The sequence below is a fragment of the Carettochelys insculpta genome, chromosome 1 (assembly GCF_033958435.1).
Source record: "Carettochelys insculpta isolate YL-2023 chromosome 1, ASM3395843v1, whole genome shotgun sequence".
Taxonomy (NCBI): domain Eukaryota; kingdom Metazoa; phylum Chordata; order Testudines; family Carettochelyidae; genus Carettochelys; species Carettochelys insculpta.
In genome coordinates, this window is record NC_134137.1 from 370,813,790 (window position 1) to 370,834,206 (window position 20,417).

At 46.2% G+C, this 20,417-nt stretch overlaps 1 protein-coding gene across 2 annotated transcripts in view; it reads right to left on the reverse strand.

Annotated features, from left to right (window-relative positions):
• The window catches only part of ITIH2 (inter-alpha-trypsin inhibitor heavy chain 2), a 45,340-nt gene extending 26,023 nt beyond the window's left edge, over positions 1-19,317 (reverse strand). Inside the window, exons 1-10 of one of the 2 annotated variants that reach the window (XM_074975543.1) lie at positions 19,234-19,317; positions 16,774-16,839; positions 11,600-11,635; positions 9,567-9,739; positions 9,231-9,335; positions 8,148-8,310; positions 7,004-7,111; positions 5,570-5,698; positions 4,231-4,347; positions 2,445-2,613 (exon numbers count right to left, since the gene is read on the reverse strand). In XM_074975543.1, the coding sequence (XP_074831644.1) occupies positions 2,445-2,613; positions 4,231-4,347; positions 5,570-5,698; positions 7,004-7,111; positions 8,148-8,310; positions 9,231-9,335; positions 9,567-9,739; positions 11,600-11,635; positions 16,774-16,839; positions 19,234-19,317 (1,150 nt within the window). Of the gene's footprint in view, positions 1-2,444; positions 2,614-4,230; positions 4,348-5,569; positions 5,699-7,003; positions 7,112-8,147; positions 8,311-9,230; positions 9,336-9,566; positions 9,740-11,599; positions 11,636-16,773; positions 16,849-19,233 lie in introns of both variants that reach the window. The other variant, XM_074975534.1, reaches the window with a different exon arrangement.
• Between the last annotated feature and the right edge of the window lie 1,100 nt (positions 19,318-20,417).

Sequence of the window (20,417 nt, forward strand, 5' to 3'; positions counted from 1 at the left end):
GGACACCAGAACTGGACACAGCTGTGAGGGACATCCCTCCCCAGGCTTTATGGAAAAAGGGTTATGAATATAAATATGCATAACTCAAAGATGCTTTGAACAAGATGCCTCCTGGAACCTGTTATTTTAAGGGTATAATATATTGGATCTGCAAATCATATTTTTGTGCATGTATCATTCGTCTCTGTGAAGTTAGAAATACAGAGTGTATGTCTGTTTCTAGTTTTAACTGAGTCAATGAGGGCCATCTCCTCTGCCCCTATCCTAACAACTGGACAATCAGCCTGATGTCTTGTAAATGGTTTATTTGTCCTGTAGGGGGCTGGGAGGTGGTTGGTCAAGAAAGACATGTGACCATGCTACCTGATACAGGCCTCCATTTTGGAATTCAGCTTTTTTGCAGGAGGAGGAAGGCAAAGCTAAAACAAAAGGGTTTCTGCCCAGGGGAAAAGCCTATTTAAGCAATAGGAGTCTTTGTCTTCAGCCTGCCTTGGAAATTGCCTGACACACCTTAGGGAGAAACAGAAGAGCTTTACAGTCTACTGCACACCCAGGTCAGGATAAGATGTTTTCTAACCTGAAGCTTTCATCTGATATAGGAACAGCTGTTTAAGGTAAGAACTCACATGTAACTAGATTCTTAGAGAAAGAGATTTAGTTATATGTTTTCTTTTATTTTAATTTGCCAACACACATTGATCTGCCTGTTGTCTTATACTCACTTAAATCCTACTGTTGCGCTTAATAAAAACTATGTTGTTTATAATCAAGCCCAATGTATATTGTTGTTACCTGGGGACAGCTATCACTGTGTTTATTTCCCTTTCATTGATAAAGGGGGCCTACCTCATGAGCCCTCCCTGTGAAAATCTTTTGAACTGAGACAGATGGATTCATTTGGAGTTTTGATCCCATTTGGGGGTTGATTTCCTGGGTGCTGTGCCCTAGAACTGTATTGAGCCAGAGCTGAGGTAAATCAGTGCCTTACTCTATCTCTGTGCCCTAGCTGGGGAAGACCAGAGGATCTAGGCATCAGGAGAGGGTGGTGGGGAGGCCCAGAGAGCAAGAAGGAGGGAGTCAGTGGCATGATTAGCATACCAGTGAACATTCCAAGGGATCTTCTGTGATGGCACCCTCTCACAGCAGTTTTGGTCTCACCAGGGCTGTGCACGTTGGCAAAACCACTTCTCCGCCCTGGAGCGTCAGCTCCCAAATCATCCATCCCATGCTCAGTGTTTACACAATGCACCGAAGGTATGATATTAAGCATCTCTCACAGTCCTTCTGCATCAATGTGGTTCCATTATCTTCAGCGGGAACGTTTTTGAGTTAGCAATTGTAAAGGAGAGGTGAATCAGGCCCATAAATCAAGAAGTATGATCCCTGCATAACAGTGTATTGGTCTGCAAGGTAGCTGCAGACACTGGAGGCCCACGAGCTGTACTGCTAGCATCAGGGATCAGATCCTCAAAGGAGTGTAATGGGACAGCAGTGTTGGAAGTGGGTTAAGGTGGTCATTTAGGCCCACTATCTACCCAGACATGCACCTGAAGGAGGAGCCATGAAGCAATAAATTTATCGATTAGGAACAGGTAAGGAAAGCCAGGTAGCTGGCTTCAGGTGTGGGCTATTGCTGGGAAGGGCTGTAGCGAAGTAGGCTGCAGTCACTCCCTAAGTGAAGGGAATTTGAGGCTGGCAGACCCTGAGAAGGTGGGGAGACAGATAGGTAGGAACAAGACCAGGGAAATAGCAGCAAGGGGTAGGGCTGCACAGAGACCATGGAGACTTGTTGTAGGGTACATGGGCTGAAACCCAGTGTACAATGTGGGCCTGAGTTTCCTTCACAGCCACTGGAAAGTGATAAGGCCATTAGAGGCACCACCCAGAGAGCTAGTCTGGAAAGAGTTGGAATACCCCAGAAGGGGGAAAAGGTCAAAGGGCCAAATCACAGAAGACACTGCAGTTCCTGAAGCTGCGTGTGGGGCTGCAAAGCAAGACAAGACAGGAGAAGATGTCACCAGAGAGAGACTACAAGCAGTGGAGCTAATTCCCAGGTTGGCCGACAGGAGATGCCAGTCATACTCAATGAACCCCACAGCAAAGAGTTAGGTGCCTACATACCGGTAAGGATCTGGGCCTAGGTCCAGAGGTGCTGGGGGCACAGAGTGGTAGTGTGGTCACACCATTGCCCTGGTATCTTACTAATCCCTCAATCTATAAGGCTGGGCCCACAGAAGGAACATGCCGCCTTTCCCAACAGAATCAACTGGGGGCTCTGCAAAGTGTCTTTATTTTGGCCCCTTCCCCAGGAATTTTTTCATGGGAGTCCTGCTGCAGGAGGGAGAAATCTGGTCTTTTGTGAACAGCGCTTTGTCCATCTGTCTGAGGTATTTCTCCCCATGATACCAAAGGGCTGAGAGTACCTAGTTATCAAACGCACATACCCCCATTAGGATGGATCTGCTGGATGTACTTCTTAGCATCCTCTGTCTGCGACGGGGTGGCTGCGACTAAATCGTCTCTCCAGGTGCGAACGTTGTGGTTGAAGTCAACAATCGAAAACTGGTCGTCAGGTCGGAGATCACCCAATATGGTTTTCATTGCCTCAATTGTCTGAGGGAGGAAGTGGTCACAAGAAGAGGCACAGTGAGCACTTTCCATTTGAATAATGAGCAAGAAACTAGATGCACAACAACTTGAGTGATGGGCCCAAACTAGAACCTTTTATGAGGCTGTAAATCAGCCAGAGCCGTTCTCATCCGTACGCAGGACATGCTGTTGCGCAGGGCACCTGAAAATTTGAAGTGCCACTGGGTCTTATCATTCACCTGCCTGCCTTTTCCTAGTAGATGTGGCTCTGTTTCCTCTGGAGAGGATCTAGTTAACTTAAGAGGTGAAAAGCCTGCCAGACCTATTAGCAGCCATTCAAACCTGTGAAAAGAGCCATTCAAGTGGCAGTGAAACCATTTAACAGGTATCTGCCAACCCTAAGTAACTCAGTTTCTGAATTTACTGCTTTATTCAATGAGACCTTAGTTTAAAATTTGCTTAAAAAGTTTTTCTTTAGTGTGTGGCTGAAGACTGTAAGATTACATCTCTAAAAATCCCCTCCTGCCCCTGGCTGCCATGGGCATAGGAGTTCCAGTTTAATAGTACTGAGTAGGGCCCTACAAATACTAAGGATGGCCATGCTCTCAGCCTGCTTCCCCAAACTGCAGAAATCCACATACAATGGAGCCTGGCTGTACAGAATCCAGATAAAACCCAGCCTTGTCCTCCTCAACCCACTGAATACTGCTCATGAGAGGGACAGGCCATGAGTGCAGAGGACCTTGCTCTGGAAGCTGATTTGTGTTGGTACTGACACTACCCTTAGAAAAGGAGAGTTGAATTTGTAGCTCTGTCATGATCTGCAGTGTGAGGCTGAGTAAGTCACATCCCCTCTGTATACCTCCATGGCCTCACCTATAAGAAATGGGGATGAAGTTACTCATCAAAGGGCTTTGAGATTTATGGGTTGGAAAGTGCTATCTCAGAGCTCAGTAGGAGACCAATGACTTTGCTTCTTTCTTAAAACACTTTAAGGACAGTAAATATGTGGGTCAAACTCTAAAATCCTCTAGTCAGGCAATGGCCCAGTGACTTTTTTGATCAAGGACCTAAAGATGCAACCTAGTGATTTTCAGTTTGGGCAAGGGCAAGGTGTGTGGCTGTCAAACAGACAATAGTTACATGTATAGTACCCAGAGGCACTGAGACCTCATCTGAGGTGAATGAAGTCTCTGCTCTACAGCCTTGATTGAGCATCAGCTGGCCTTTAGCTCACATGGCAGAGTGCAGGGCTTTAGACCACATGCTTGTAGGTTCTGTTCCTGGTGCTAGCAGCCAAGGTCTGTTGGTGTTACAATTGGGGGCTTGTCTAGGATGAACAGCTGGAAGGTCTCAGAAACTTGGGATATGCTTCCTCTGCCTAGGGAAGCATGTAGTACCCAGAGGCACTGAGACCCCATCTGGGGTGAGTGAAGGCTCTGCTCTTCAGCTGTGAGCCAGCTGGCCTTTAGCTCACATGGTAGAGTGCAGGGCTTCAGACCCTATGCTTGCAGGTTCTATCCCTAAGCACTGAGACCTCATCTGGGGTGAGTGAAGTCTCTGCTCTACAGCCTCTGGGTACTACACATGTAGAGAGAACACAAAGACAGGGCCATATGTCTGCACAGATCAGGAACTTACTTGTTTCATTTTCAGTCCCCACATTGAGCCACTGACATCAATAACGAATAAAATGTTTTTGGGCAGCGGGTCCAGATTCTCAGGAGCAAAGTAGTGAATAAAGTAGCCATTAAAAATCTGCAAAATACACAGGATGGTAGTGTGAGGTCCTGTAAAGAGGCCACAAGGCACAAGATGGTAAATGGAGTGAAAGGTTTTAGCCCTCTTTACGGGCCATATTCTCCTTTCACTCAATTGGTAACTCTGCATTTGTATCTCACGCCTCAGGGTAATGTAATATCCGAGCTCTGCTGGCTTTAAGGGAGAGCAGAAACTGTCTCTAAGGACTCCCCTGTTTTGGGAACACCGCTACGTTGGCCTAGGAACGGATGAGAGGATTTAAAAGAGCTGTTTTGTCGACAGCAGCCCAGCCCTGCCACCCAGCTCTATGCCAACAGGATGCTAATGAAGTGCCAATTTGCCTTTGTGGAACTTCTGACCCTGTTCCTTCAGGGGCAGTTTTAAATCAGTGCCTAGTACCAGGCTTGCTGATGGGGCAGAAGGGGGCACAAAGGGGGTAGTTGCCCCCAGGCCTGGTGTTTCAAAGCAGCCGGGAGCACCTGCTGCCTCTGCTGCTCCTTTGGCAGTGGTGGTGGCCAGACCTGTGGGCACCTTTGCAGGGCTGCAGCAGTGCTGCTCCAGCTGCACATGGCTGTGAGGGTGTCGGGGAGGGGGGGAGGGCCCAGCACCACTGGCTGGGTGGCGCTGACAGCTGACTGCTCTTGGCCATGCCCCTTCTGCTCTTGGCCACGCCCCTTCGGAAGGCCCCCATCCCAGCTCACCCTGGGGGCTGCAGCAGCTGTCAGTACCGCTGGCTAGTATGGTGCAGGGGAACACTGTGATGCGAGAGACACTGGCTTTGCCATAAGAGGGGGAAACTGGTCCTGATCACTTGGTGGTTAGGTAACTGTATTCTGCCCGCCTCAAGTGCCCCTGCTGCTTCAGCAGGATGCAGGATTCTTGATCACTTCTGCTGTTCAGACGCGCTGTGCTTTCTTCCACCCTCATGGAATGCGGAAAGCGCACCCGTGATGGATCGAGGATGGTCTGCTCGGCTGCAGCAACTCCTACGTTCTGAGCTTCCACTTTGGGTAGGATCAACACTTGAATTACAGGGAAGCTCAGGAAGGAGGGCTGGGGTTGGGGCCCCTTTTTGTTTGTAGGGGTTACCTAATGTCTGTCTCCCAGCCCACCTACTTCTCACTACTGCTTCAGTTGAAGAGCTTGACATCAAAGCCCTCCTACCTCCTGCCAGACTTCCCCCCCCTCCCCCCCCCGGCCTAAGACAGCAGTTACTTACTTCCAGTTCTCCCGCTTTGGGTTCTCTGTTCACGTCATATATCACCACAAAATCCCCATCTACAGCTGTAGCGGAGCAGGTGGGGCATTTTCGTTGCTGAGCCACTGTTGGTTTGAAGGATACACGTGCCTGGATGTACGAAGTGAATAAGGGGGAAGGGGAGGCTCTATTATAAAGTCAACTGCACATTTTGCAATGCATGCTATCATTTTGAGAGGCTGACTAGAAATGTGTCCTGCCAGAAGCCATGGACTACACTTTTGTATCCAGGGGAGACATGATTGCCTTATATCAGATTGGTAGCTGTGTTAGTCTGTATCTTCGAGAACAAGAAGTCCTGTGGCACCTTATAGTTAACATATTTTGGAGCATCAGCTTTCGTGGGCCAAGAGCCGCTTCATAAAGGACTTCTTGATGATTTCGTTGAACACTTTAGTAATTTTTTAAGTAAAATGAAGAGGGATTCCTGCTGCTCCCAAGCAAATATTGCTCTTTGGTTTTCTTCACTTAATTTCTTCAGTAAGAGCAGCTCTATGTGCAGACACATAGAATCGTATCCCTGTGCTACAGACAGATCTGAGCAAACGCTCTGCTGTAAGACATTTATTTGATAAATGTATCCCTTTTTACCTGTGTGCAAGTTAAAATATATTTTTCCTGTTTGCAAGTGTAATCAAGCCCTAACATGGCCTATTATTTCAGAGTTCCAAACAGGAATTATTGAATGGCTCTGGACAGGCCTGCTGACTGGGGGGAGGGGAGGGGAGGGGAGGTTGGAGGAGGCAGAGGGTGTTCCGGGGCCTGCAGATTCAAAAGGACCCCAGGCTCCCGGTCTTCAAATCTGCTACTGTGCAGGTGGCAGTGGCCAGAGGCCTGCGGCCTTTAAATCACTGCTGAAGCCTCAGGGACATGGTCCAGGCAGTGTTAAAGGTTGGCAGGGGGGGCATAACACAGCACAGTATGGCGTGATGCACCCAGGTGGTACTGAGGGCTGAGTGGCCCACAGCCCCGCCCCTTCCACCCAAGGCCCCGCCCACATCTTGCCCTGGAACCTGGTAGTTCTGTTGGCCCCTTTGGTTCTGTTATATATCGTTTAGTTTTGTCTATCGATCTGTCTAACCTATTTTATACACCTGCCATCCCCATAGGGCATAAGAACCTTTCAGATTAAATCAATAGCAATAGCAAAGTTCCCAGTGGACTAGATGGAGTACCTGGCACATTTCTCTTTCTCTTTCCAGGCACTTTGTAGGGCATTTTCAATTTTTGTCTGCCGTCTGAATGACAGATCACTTCTTGCCTAGTGCTTTCTGTATGGACAGTCTGGCTGACATTGCCAGATCCCAGTGGGTACACGGAGAATCATATTCCCCTAGGGGATAAAATGTTGTACACCAGTAGTCTCTTGGCGTCAGCGTCTGCTTTGACTGTTACCTTTTTCTCTCCTTTAGAGAGTGTGGTGATTCCCGCAAAGTGATCTCCTAGGGAGTTAGGAACATGCACATAACGCAGTCCCTGAGGCTCAATAATGCGGACATCCACCTGCAGGCCAGAGGGGAAGACAGTGAGCATGGAGCCTCATTAGCAATGTCCCCAGATCTCCTGAGCATGTCTGTGCGCCCAAAACACACAGAGCGCAGCACTGGGCTTCAGAGGGTTGCCAGGGGAACAGAGCCCACTGTAGCCAGGAGTCCAAGGGATGGTTAGACTGGATGAAAATAGCAGAGGGAGCTCTTCCACCACAAAGGAGCAGGGGTGGAAAAGCCTCATCTCCAGCCCCAGGTGTGGGAACGGGGTAGTAGAGCTTTGTCTGAGGCTAGCAGAGGAGAGAGGGGGGCAGCTCCCTTCTTTCCACCCCATTACTAGAGCCTCTGGACCCAAGCTGCCAGTAGGGTGAGCTGGAGACTGTGTTACTTCACTCTCTGGTTCCCAGAAACAGTCCGAGGTGTTTGGCTGGCCAGGGCTGAAGACCTTTTCTGTATCTCTCCCCCACACTCCTCTCAGACCTCAGAACAACCTTCTCTCTCTCCTCTTTCCCATCCACGGCTGGATTTTTTCCATCCACACACCGAATAAAACTTTTATGTGCACCAAGCCATGAGCGGATGTGCCCCACCAGTGGAAACAAAACCGAGCGGTGGGTGCTCTGCCAACCAGCTGGGTGGCATGAGAATCTCTGCTGAGTGGCCGTGCAGCTTCCAGGGAACCCCACCTCTGAGCGGAACAAAGCCCGGTAAACTCCACGGAAAGTTTTCTTATGTCAAAACCCTGCCTGCTTTCATGGGCTCCCTCACTCGGGAATAGGGGATGGGAATATTTTGAACAGTGTTACATGAATTAGGGGCAGCTCCTGCTTCTCTTACTCATGAGTCACCCCCATTGCCTCCAGTGGGGCCACTCATGAAGAAGCAGGGGCAGGGTGCAGCCCTGCAGTTGTACATACGTGTGCAGTAGAGTGCATTACACAGACCGTTGCACACACTCATATTTCCTGCAAGACTACAACCAGCTACGTGCTGCTTGCAGTGCTCTGGGTGAGAAGCCACGCAGAACAACGGCGTCCTTAACTCTCCTGTACCTCTAGGTGCTTTGCTAGTCTTCCAGGCTGTAGTGGGATAACATACTCATACGATCCCAGTTTCCTCCGAACCGTTTCTTGGTAATGAATTTCAAACTGCACCTTCATTCCTCCAGGCACGTTCAGTTCAGCTTTGAAGTTTTCTGTGTCCAGGGCGCTGCTCCTGGAGGGGTTATTGGAACACAAAGCTGTATCTCTGTGCAGCAAGCACTGGGCTCTGCAACCTCCCGAGCCCCCACTTCAAGAATAACACCTGCTTTTCACTTATGGCCTGAGTTAGTAAAATACAGGGAGGCCCAATATCTGAATCTGGCCTTAAATTTGGCCTGTAGAAGGGAACCTCACCACGTATCAGCTCAGCGAGGTGTTGTTAATTTAAGGGTCAAAACACAAAGTGAGTTCTGGACAGTGATCTGTTGATTGTTGCTATGGATGGGAATAAACATCTGTCAAGGGTGGGCTAGGCCAGGGGTCAGCAACCCCTGGCATGCCTGCCACCCTCAGTGCAAGCCGATTCAGGGTGGCACATGGAGGGAGCTCAGCCCTGCCTCCCCCCACCATGCAGCATGGGGCCAGGGCCAGGGCCAGAGCCCCTGCCAGGGAGCCCCCGCCAGGGCAAAGAGTCAGGGCCAGAGCACCACCATGGAGTCCTCACTGCAGCAAGGGTTGGGGCCGGAGCCTCTGCCAAGCTGTGGGATCAGCGAGAGGGGCTGCAACTGGGCCCCCCACCATGACACAAGTCCAGAGCATAGGGACACTGCAGCCAGAGCCCACGGACCTCCGCCAGAGCACAGGGCCCCCCACCAGAGCACAGAGCTGGAGCAAGGGCTCCCCTGGAGCACAGGGCTGGAGTGAGGGGGTCCCCACTAGAGTCTTGTGTTGGGGTCACAAGAAGGCTACTCTGCTCATTGTAAATAGACCCATTAGTGACTTTAAAAGGTACCAGTGGCACTCGGACCATACCTAGAAGTCAACAGGACAAATTTTGGCACTCAGCCCCGGAAAGGTCGCTGACTCCTGGCCTAGCTATATATAAAAAGAAAAGACGGTATAGGAGCATGATAAAGAAAGAAATCTTTGTACCTTACTATTCCAGCGGCTTTGCCTTTGGCTCTGGCCTGAGCATACCGTTGCCTGGCAGCAGATTTTTCTCTAATTGAACTAGTAAATGTTATGCCATTGATGTTCCTAACAGAGGGAAACGCAGACAGATCATCACAGGGACTATTGTGGGGTTTTAATGAAAAATCAAACTGAATCAAACCTATTCCTAATCCACTGGAACCTTTTACTTAAAAATGCTTGGAAACTATTATTTAACATACAGGCTATGGACACGTTCCCTGCTATCTTCCACCACCTTCTAATTTGATTAGAGACGTTATCACAGCGTGGGGGCTACAGCGGTCCACGACTTACATAGTAAAGTTGTGAATGAAGGCTCCTTTGGGAATCTGCACATCAAACACTAAATTTTGGGCATGCTTGGCTTTATTCTCCACTTTGCTTTGGATCATGGTGTTCACCAAACGGGATGTTATGGTGGACAAAACTTTGTAGCTATAAATGCTTATCTTGTCATCACCCTCCACCTGCAAGGGAGAAGAGAACTTTGAAAATCTGGGCTAGAGGTACACAGGTATGTTTTGCATGGAGAGATAGTTCAATCCACGTTGTCGGTCCCAATGGTTGTATTTAGCTATAATTCATTATAAAATGGGCCCTCAGTGGAACATCAGCTGTAGATCTCAGACCTTTTGTGGCAAGCTCATTTAACAAGAGATTGCTGTAGTACAATGGCCTAGTAGATGTGCTCCTATTGGATGACAGTGGTTGGTGCCTTGTAACCTAAGGCCTGCTACTTGCTAGTATCTGAATGTCTTTTGCTTAAGCAGGAAACAGCTGAATGGCTGGTGCACAAGTCCAAGATTCAGTCCTAGCTAGTGATTGTTGTGCCCATAGCTCTGTCTACACTGGTTTAGTTAAACTGGTACAAAACTCATGGGCTGTGTCTACACTACAGAGTTTTGTTGACAAAACTCATGGAATGTCCACACTACAAATGTGCTCTGTCTAGAAACTGTCAACAGAATGCAGCAGTTTTCTTGGGAGAGTTAAGTAACTCCTGTATGAGGAGTAACACCTCTATCAACAGATTCTGTCAACAAAGTAATAGTGTAGGTGCTCTGGGAGGCTCTCTGTTGACAGAGAAGGCTCCTAGTTCAGTGGGCAGCCCTGTTTGCAGAGCTTCCAGTTGGCTGTTCTGGTGACAGAGGGCATTGACAGGGGGAGTCTTTATTAGGTTTGGGCGTGTTCTGTAGGCAGAAGTTCTATCGGGGAAATATGCCCTGACAATAACATTTGTCAACAAAACTCTGTAGTGTAGACCAAGCCATGGGGAGGTTCAGTTCACCTCAGCTTTAGCTTCCTCCTAGTCAAGCCAAAATAAGCCTGCCTTAAACAGGACTGAAATCATGACAGGTATGGAGAAAGTGAATACAGAAAAGTTATTTACTGTTCCCATAACATAAGAGTGAGGGGTCACCAAATGAAATTAATAGGTAGCAGGTTTAAAACAAACAAAGGGAAGCTTTTCTTCCTACAGCACACAGTCAACCTGTGGAACTCCTTGCCAGAGGATGTTGTGAAGACCAGGACTTCATCAGTGTTCAGAAAAGAACTAGCTGAATTCATGGTGGTTAGGTCCATCAATACCTATTAGCCAGGCTGGGTAGGAATGGTACTCCCAGCCTCTGTTTGTCATAGGTTGGGCATGGATGACAGGAGAGGGATCACTTGATGATTACCTGTTTTTTCACGCCTTCTGGGGGCACCTGGTATTGGCCACTGTTGGAAGACAGGCTACTGGGCTAGATGGACCTTTGCTCTGACCCAGTATGAACGTTCTTATGTTCTTATGATTAGGACTCTTGCAAATTTTTGCTCTGGTTTAACTGACCTGGTTTAGGATTGCTCCTTTAGTGTAAAATAATTCAGCTTCAGGAGAGGACAAATCCCTCCCACATGTATTTCCCTCACACTACATGTAGGGAGGAGTAGGGTTTATCAGCCTACCAGAAGATGTATGTTTCAGAGAAAGAGTTAAATAAGAGAGGGAGGAGGCATGGCAGACCAGGTCAGATGTGAAATCCACCGTGGCAGTTTGCTGAGAGAGGAGACGCAAACGATCTCCTAGAAAAATGCTGCCTTTTGGAGGAAGGGAGAGCATGTTTTCTGTTCATTATTGTGTTCGTTCCGACAACAGTACCAAGAGATCTTGTACCAATCCCCTGAACAGCATTGCACAAGCTGCTAACTGTTTGAAGAAAGCAGGTTAATACCCGCTCAGTGATACAAGCAAGGCATTGAACCAACAGCTGGATTGATTTTCAGATAATGGTTAACTGGAAAATCGTTTGTCATCATTGTTTTTTTTCCAGAAGAAAACTCACCGACTCTCCAGAGTCCTCATCATTTAATGCGCTTCTCTAGGAAGGAAAGAAATGGAGAATGAGATTTCTGCAAGTTTGAGAATTACAAGTCTTGGGGCCATGAATTAGCTATTTAAGGAATCAAAGAGCATATTGCCCATATAGGCTACGTCTACACGTGCAGCCAACATCGAAATAGTCTATTTCGATGAATAACGTCTACACGTCCTCCAGGGCCGGCAACGTCGATGTTCAACTTCGACGTTGCTCAGCCCAACATCGACATAGGCGCAGCGAGGGAACGTCTACACATCAAAGTAGCACACATCGAAATAGGGATGCCAGGCACAGCTGCAGACAGGGTCACAGGGCGGACTCAACAGCAAGCCGCTCCCTTAAAGGGCCCCTCCCAGACACAGTTGCACTAAACAACACAAGATACACAGAGCTGACAACTGGTTGCAGACCCTGTGCCTGCAGCATAGATCCCCAGCTGCCGCAGAAGCAGCCAGAAGCCCTGGGCTAAGGGCTGCTGCCCACGGTGACCATAGAGCCCCGCAGGGGCTGGAGAGAGAGCATCTCTCAACCCCCCAGCTGATGGCCACCATGGAGGACCCAGCAATTTCGACGTTGCGGGACGCGGATCGTCTACACGGTCCCTACTTCGACGTTGAACGTCGAAGTAGGGCGCTATTCCTATCTCCTCATGAGGTTAGCGACTTCGACGTCTCACCGCCTAACGTCGAAGTTAACTTCGAAATAGCGCCCGACGTGTGTAGATGCGACGGACGCTATTTCGAAGTTGGTGCTGCTACTTCGAAGTAGCGTGCACGTGTAGACACAGCTATATTGTTTCAAAAGCTGATCAGAATCAATATGACAAAGCAGCAGAATGTAGCACTTTAAAGACTAATAAAATGATTTATTCAGTGATGAGCTTTCGTGGGACAGACCCACTTCTTCAGATCAATCTCACTTCCAATACAGACTGACATTTATAAGTACGGAGGACCCTCCTCCCCCCCAAAAGTGCAATAAAAACTGACAAATCAAATAGGATTGAAGGAGGGGGGTGAGGGCTGGGGGGATGTTTATTGTCCTGCCTGAGATAATTGTGAGCAACAAAGGAAGGGAAGCAGTCCTTGTAATGTGTGAGGTAATTGATGTCTCTGTGCATACCACGTGTTAATGTGTCAAATTAGAATATGAAAATGTTTTTGTTGTTGTCTTACTGGACTTGTTTCCATAAAAAATGAATTTTTGGTTCATCCACTTGAGACACCTTAAAAGACCCTGCATTTTCAGACAATCATGAGTTGTCACGCTCTGAAAATCAGACCACTTTATAGTGTCTCAGGTTGAGCATCAATTTGTGGGGAAATAGACTAAGACATAGAAGACCTAGGTTAACATCCCTCTTCTACCACAGGTTCCTGTCTAAACCTTTACAAGTCACTTAGCCATCTGTGCCTCAGATCACTAACCGAAAACTAAGAATAAAAGCCCAGCCCTACCTCACTGAGGCACTGTGAAGACTGGAAAGTGCTCAGCTACCCCATGAATGGGGGGTCAGATAAGTATTACAATAGACAGAGTAGGGGCTGTCTTTTTTTTTGACCTAGAGTTCTGACAGCAGCAATTCTGTCTCCTCACCATAAATCAGACTGCGACTTCTAAGGGCATTTAATTTTATTACCCAAGTGAATTTTCTGCTGATGAAAGGTGCAATTGGGGAGCCAAAAACTGGTACACAGAACAGAAGCAGCATGGATTTCCTTGGGCTGCCTCCCTGTGATGCCAGGTATAACCATCTCCAGCAGAAAAAAAGGGACCCAGGTTTCCACAGCTCATGTGATTGTTTGCCCTTACTGCTGAAATGGCCAGCAAAGGGCCCAAAGCGTCAAAAGGAGAGGAGTGAGAGGTGGAAATGACCCATCAGGAAATGGAATGTCCCCGAGAACTGGTTGACTTTTTTTCCATTTGACACAAATAGAGATGGGTTTATCAAATGTAAATTCTTACATAAATCACTTTGATGATCCCATCTCTCAGTTTTTTTTAAATGCAACTTGTGGTTTTTTTTTAATGACCATTTTATATGTGGCTTTGAGGGGTGTGTTTCGGTGGCCATCTTATCTTTGGCTTAGTCCAGTGCTTCTCAACCTTTTTTTTTTTAAAGTATCACTTTTTTAAAAAACATCATAAATACGCCCACTAACTACACTACAGTTTTTCAGACACACAATTTTTTTTTGTATTATTACAACACCCGTGTGTAAACAACTTATGTGTAACCGGTTGCTTGGAAGAAATGGTCTGTAGGCCATAAATGCTCCATCATTGTGCAAAAAGGATAAATTAAAAAAAATTAGACGAACATAAAATAAGTCCAATTTTTTATTCATAAAAAGGGTTAAGAAACACTGAGTTAATGTACTCTCTGGAAGAGATCTGTGTATCCCCAAGGGTACACGTACTCCTGGTTGAGAACTACTGGCCTAATCTACACAAATGTGATATATCTCTTTAGTGATAGTGTTATATAGTTAAAATGGTACATTCCTTTCCCCCTTCTGTGATTGTGGTTATATTGGTAGAAACCTGTTTATATTGGGATAGCTTTTTCTCCAATGGGAAGGGGTCTACACTAGATGGGTATCAGGCTCCTTTATTCTGGAAAGACAGTATCCCTTACTGCGGGTTGTAAGGTTGTAGCTGTAGCCATCAAAAAATCACACCCCTAATTGCCACAGTTTTACTGGTAAAAACGTGTGTGTAGACCAGGCCCTTGTTACTTGGGTCCTGCTCCTAAAGTATACATAGGCCTGATTCTCATGCACACTAAAAGCCCTTTATGCCAGTCTCGCAGCATGAAGGGCTCTGAAGATAAGAATTTATACTAGACTGAAGGTCCTTTCACCCTGCCAAAAAGAGTCATAGGGTTAGTCTATGTGCTGCCAAAGTGTGAGCTAAGGTGTTGTCAATTTCAGAGCGCTCTTACTGCCCAATGTAACTCTAATTGCCCAGCTGGCACAAAGTAAAAAGTGCCCAGTGCACCTGAACATAGCCGTGTTTGAAATGTAACTACACCAATGAGAACTAAAGCCTGGTCTACACCCGGGATCAAAGCTGAGCCCAGATACACACTTCTAGCTACACCATTAGCCTAGCTAGAATAGACGAGTCAAGATCGACTTTATTCCCCATGGTAGATTGGGACTTTTTGGGCTCGTGCCAGCATCCCTTACTCCATGCGGCAGCCAACGGCCGAGCCCAGAAAGACTGATTTTGCCACGTCTTCAGTGCTGTGGAAAAATCGAACTGCAGCAGATCGATCACGGCACATCCCATTGCAGTAAGTACAGAAATACCCCAAGACCCTTTGAGCTCACACCCTTGGCATCTCTAGCAGTTAGAGTGCAATGTGTCAGTGTATGCTCCCATATGCAGCCTGTATGTACTACAGAGATGACCCACTCATGCAAATGAGCCTCAGACTCAGCTGCACTTGAGCTTTATACGTTAGGATGCTTTAACTCAATGGGACTTTTTACGTGCATGACATTTAACCTGGCCCCAGTTATCCAAGTGTTTAATTTTGGTCCCACAAATAATCCCACTGAAGTTTGCTACACATGGTAGCACTGTTAAGCACCTTTCTAAGTGTTTTGTGTAATTGCCAACAGGCAGACTTGACCTTGCGACCTCTGGAGCTTAGTGCATGAGCCTGCACTGTTTGAGCTAAAAGGCAGCTGCTTCTCAGCTAAGGCAGTAGACGAGAGTTAGTCTTTTTCTCTGGATGTGGTCTTGGTGCCACTACATGGGATAATGAACCATGCCCAGTAGGTGTGTGGGTTACATTTGCAACGTGGGGGCTATGGTGGCTTTACTTTCATTCCAAAATTTAAAAAAAAAAAAAAGTTAATTTTTGAAAACTGAATTTTTAAACAAACAAAAGCCATTTTCGAAAACCAAACAAGCTTTTGATGGAAATATCATTCCACAGAAAAGTTTTCAAAAAAATCTATATCAATAATTGACAGAATTAAATGATCGGAAATCTACTCACCAAATGAAAAGAAACTTTTTGACTAGCTCCATGGATCTACCAACTATTTTTCAAATACAACACTGAGCAACGATCACCTGTGATTGGTTTCCCATTGACCTAAGAACCAGCAGCCAGTCAGCAGAACTGGAAGATGCCAGATCAATTTCCAAAACCCTACCTTCTCCTGGACATTTTGGCACCAGGTCTACAATCAGATTCACATGAGCAGTCCTCTTCATTGCATGTAGTGCCTTTGAAGTCAAAGGGACTTTCCACATACATAAAGTTAAACATACAGTGTTCTTATTAATTATTTGTATTCCAGTTGCACTTGGGGACTCCATTCAGCTTATGTCCCCATTGTACTAGACACCATACAAACAAATACCTGAGGCCATCTCTACAGTACCCAGCAGATTGACCGGCTCAGGGTCGATCTTCCAGGGTTCATTTTCATGCACATGGTAGGGATGCACAAAATCAACCTATCAGGGGTTGGCAATCAACCCCTGTACTCCTCATTATAGCAAGGTGAGGGTGCCCAGGTAAATCAATTGCAGATAAGGCAATTATAGCTGCATAGTTGCCATAGCTAGAATTGCATATCTGCAATCAACTTACTTGCCTAATGTAGCCAAAGAGTCCTTGCCTGAAACAGCAACCAGAATTCCTGGCTCCGCAAAGGTACCCATGATTATGGCCTTTGTAATGGAATGGAACAGTGGTTCCCAACCTGGGGTCTGTAGACCCCTGGGGGTTTGTGAGAGTATTGCAGGAGTCTGTGAAAAAAAAAAAGATAAATAAAAATGATCACAGAAAATTAGTTTTAAATAACTTGCAAAGTTACAATCAACAACTTGTGATGAGAGGTGTAATTGAATTTTTCTGACATCGGAAATGAGTATGCATCATTTTAAATCGTAATTATTTACGTTGCCTTTCTCATTTCATGAGGTGTACATTGTGGATAGAATTGGCTTTGATGGGGGTCTGCTAACAACTTGGGGAGTCTGCACTAGAGAGAAGGTTCGAAACGACTGGAATACAACATAAGTCATTTGTTTCAAAACATTTTTCTTTTCAGTCCTTTGCCCCTCTCTCTTCACTTTCTCTCCTTCCCCTTTCTAGATTTAATGGTCACTACCTGGTAACGGCTGCGTCTGGTCATGGGCTTTGACGGAAGTCCATCAATCTCCAGGTCAAACAAGTGCTCCAACTCCTAAAGGAGACACATGGAAACAGTAAAGTGTCCATCTCATGGCAGATTTCACCTTCAGAGCTCTCTGTTTTAGAACTGGCAAAACACTGATGATAACCAAACAGATACAGGAAACAAACCCATTGCAGTTGCCCATTGTTTCCCCATGCACTGTGGGTAGCTTTTAGTTTGTCACCTTGGGGCATCACTCAAGTTTTGTGCTTGTGTGAATTTACTTCCCTCTAGGCACAAGTGGACTCATGGTTCTGCACGTCACAGTTCTTTCACGGAGCAACGGTCACGCACCTGGCACAGGACTTAACCTCCAATCTCCATGTAGCCCATTGTTTAATGTGATCAGTCTTCTGAAGCAAGGACATATCTCTGTGGGCCCGAAATACCCATGAAGTACAGTACACAGATTTACTACACAGTGGCTCCAATCCAGATCTCCAGTGTGGACTGAAAAAGATTTTGTCCTCATGCACACCAGCATCCACAGTAACTCCACTGAACTTACATAGTAACAGAGAGGAAGCCATGCTAGTCTATACACTATCAAAACAAAAAGCAGTCAAGTAGCACTTTAAAGACTAGCAAAATAGTTTATTAGGTGATGAGCTTTCGTGGGACAGACCCACTTCTTCAAACCATAGCCAGACCAGAACAGACTCAATATTTAAGACACAAAGAACCAAAACCAAAGCTCACCTTAATTATCTTTTTCTGATTTGTCCTCCTTGATTACTGTTTTTGGTTCTCTGTGTCTTAAATATTGAGTCTGTTCTGGTCTGGCTATGGTCTGAAGAAGTGGGTCTGTCCCACGAAAGCTCACCTAATAAACTAGTTGGCTAGTCTTTAAAGTGCTACTTGACTGCTTTTTGTTTTGAACTTACATAGGTTTTACTCCAGTGTCACTGAGCCCAAAATTTGGTTTCTTGACATTAGGCGTTACTCCAGATTTACACGTGATACAAGTTACACAAGGGAATTAGGCCTGGTGTTTGTACCAGATACAGAAAAATCAGGACAAACAATTTCATTGTGTCAATAGACATTTTACCATGAAAGAGAAAGCATCTCTGGCTAACTAATGATTGATAACCTCAGGGAGGGTCGCTAAACACCACAGAGCTTCAGACCGTCCCTGCCAGCTGCACTGTAATGTCTCAAATATACCCAATAAGTAATAGAGTTTGGATCAGCCCTGTAACCATCTGACCTGGAATTGAATCTGAGAGCATTCGGCTCCAGAGATTTGGTTCAGCTTTGGTCTAGATCCAAAGGTGTTCTGCAGAAACCTGGGGTTCGGGGCAATGCAAATAAGGGATCCACAAGAAAATTCTATTGCAATAACATTTTATGATTTAAAAATAATAATTAATATTTAAGCATTTAATTAAAACACTTTTCATTAGTGTTTGGCAGGATGTGTCCCTGTGTAATGCCGGCTTAGCCAGAGTGTGGGGAGGCTGATGTTACCCATCAGTGCTGTGCATGCAGTCAGTCAGTGATGCAATCGCCTGTGATAGACCATCATAAATCCCCGAACTCACTCCATCAATTATATTAAATTAAACGTGATTTTTGTTTTTAAATATGTGCTAATAAACTAAATGGGGATCTCATGACCTTGCTCGGCATTTGTTTATTATTATCCTTACTTATTTGTGGTCTACTTTTTCAGCTCCATGTATGACTGTTATTAGGGGTGCCAAAATATCTTTCGAATTTCAAAGCGTTCTGTGGCCAAACAAAATTGGAAAACACTGCTCTAGAACCATGTCTTTCTTTAGGAGCATATTAAGGAGTTGCTCATTGGCCCATTGGCTCAATAGCAATTGAAGTGTTTTAGAAGGAGGCTAATAGAAAACTGGTCTGATCTTGAAGTCTTTAATGTGTCTGTTTTTAAGCATGAGCGCTGTGCTCCACTGAATATAAGACACACACAGCGCCTCTCTCAAGGAACATATCTAAGGCCCCATCTCTGCAATCAGACCTATGGAGGCAAAGACTTTCACCCAGGTGAAGTCCCTGCAAAGCTGGAGAGGAATCTGCACAGGATCTACCTGCATAGAACTGGTTGCAGAATCGGAGCCTGCGAGACAGGCAAAGCTCAGATATGAATGGGAATTTTGACTGAGTAAGGCATACAGGGTCTTGCCTTTACCTGCCTTAATTTAGTATAGGCATGTTAAACAGCGATACTAGGAACATAAGACAAGAAGCTGTTTTCAGGACAATACATGATTATAGCAGAAGGAAAAAAGAAATTAAGAGATAGAAGCGAAACTATTAAGAGAAGCAATGGACCCAATCCTGCACTCAGGAATAGGAGAGTGGATATTGACGTCATGAGTGTAACAGGATCGGACACCCCGCCTCCCCACGGCTGGAGTTACTTACATTTGGGATTTCGTCGATGACAAGATCAAAGCTTTGTACTTCAGAAACAAAGATCAAGAGCAGGAAGCAAACCAGCTGCTTCATTGTCTCCCTGTTGGCTTCCCAAGAGCCTGTAGCATAGGCACGGGCTAGCAGATCGCTCCTTCTCTGAGCCAAGTTCAAGGAAAGGACTGGAAAGGATGCAGGGTTCCAAACAAAATTTTGAAATTCTAACTTTGCTCAGGCCCTGGGTAAATATTTGCCCTGTAACGCATGCCAGCTCAGCAGGGCATGGGCGAGGGTTGTGCAAATATGGTATCTTCACTCTGCCGGGCCCCTGATAATGGCTCGGCACCCCATAGGCTCTACTCTTGCCTTTGTAGATTCCCATGGGGGGTTAACTAATTTACTGTTAGGTGCAGGCTTTGGAGAATTAAAATGGGGACAGATCAAAGCAAGAGCCGACACAGAATAAATGTTTATGATAAACGAAGCAATGCCCAGATCTATAAGGTACTGACAACTAATACTCTGAACTGAGCCAGGATCCTCAAAGGATTTATAATGAAGGGTGGGAATCAGGGGGCTTGGTTCTGAGTTACAGGAATGTCCCTTTACCATAGAAAGGGGCTAGTTTGGGTCATATTTTAAAATGTATTTAGGCCCCTCCAGGTGCAGATAGCTACTGGGAGTTTCACAGGTGCCTAGCTCAATGGGAGGTAGGGACCTAGCTGCTTTCAAAAATTCCCCAGGCATGTGGAGGAATCTAAATACATTTAGAAATCATGCCCTGAGTTGCTTTTTTCCAGGCTTGCTCTTGGTCTAGAAGCAGGGCTGGAGGCTCTCCCTGACTAGCCCAACACAAAATCTGAACGTGTAAAAAAACCTATTTGCCCCTACCCTGTTCACTGCTTGCCTGTGGGAAGAGTCATCTCATGATGTCCCATGTTGAGATTCTCTTGCTATCCAGGAGCACTACATATGGCATGGATGGAGCAGAAAGGGTTTGGCATTGTAAAAACACTTTGCAAAATTTAAGCGGTCCTGTAGCATCTCAAGGACTAACAACTTCATTCAGTAGGTGATGAGCTTTGGTGGGTAACACCCACTTCTTCATATTGGAGCAAAAATAAGAATCCAGGGTCTATATAGGGAAAGGTGGGGAGTAGGAGGGGACTGGTGAAAAAAAGCAGAGTGGTGGTGGA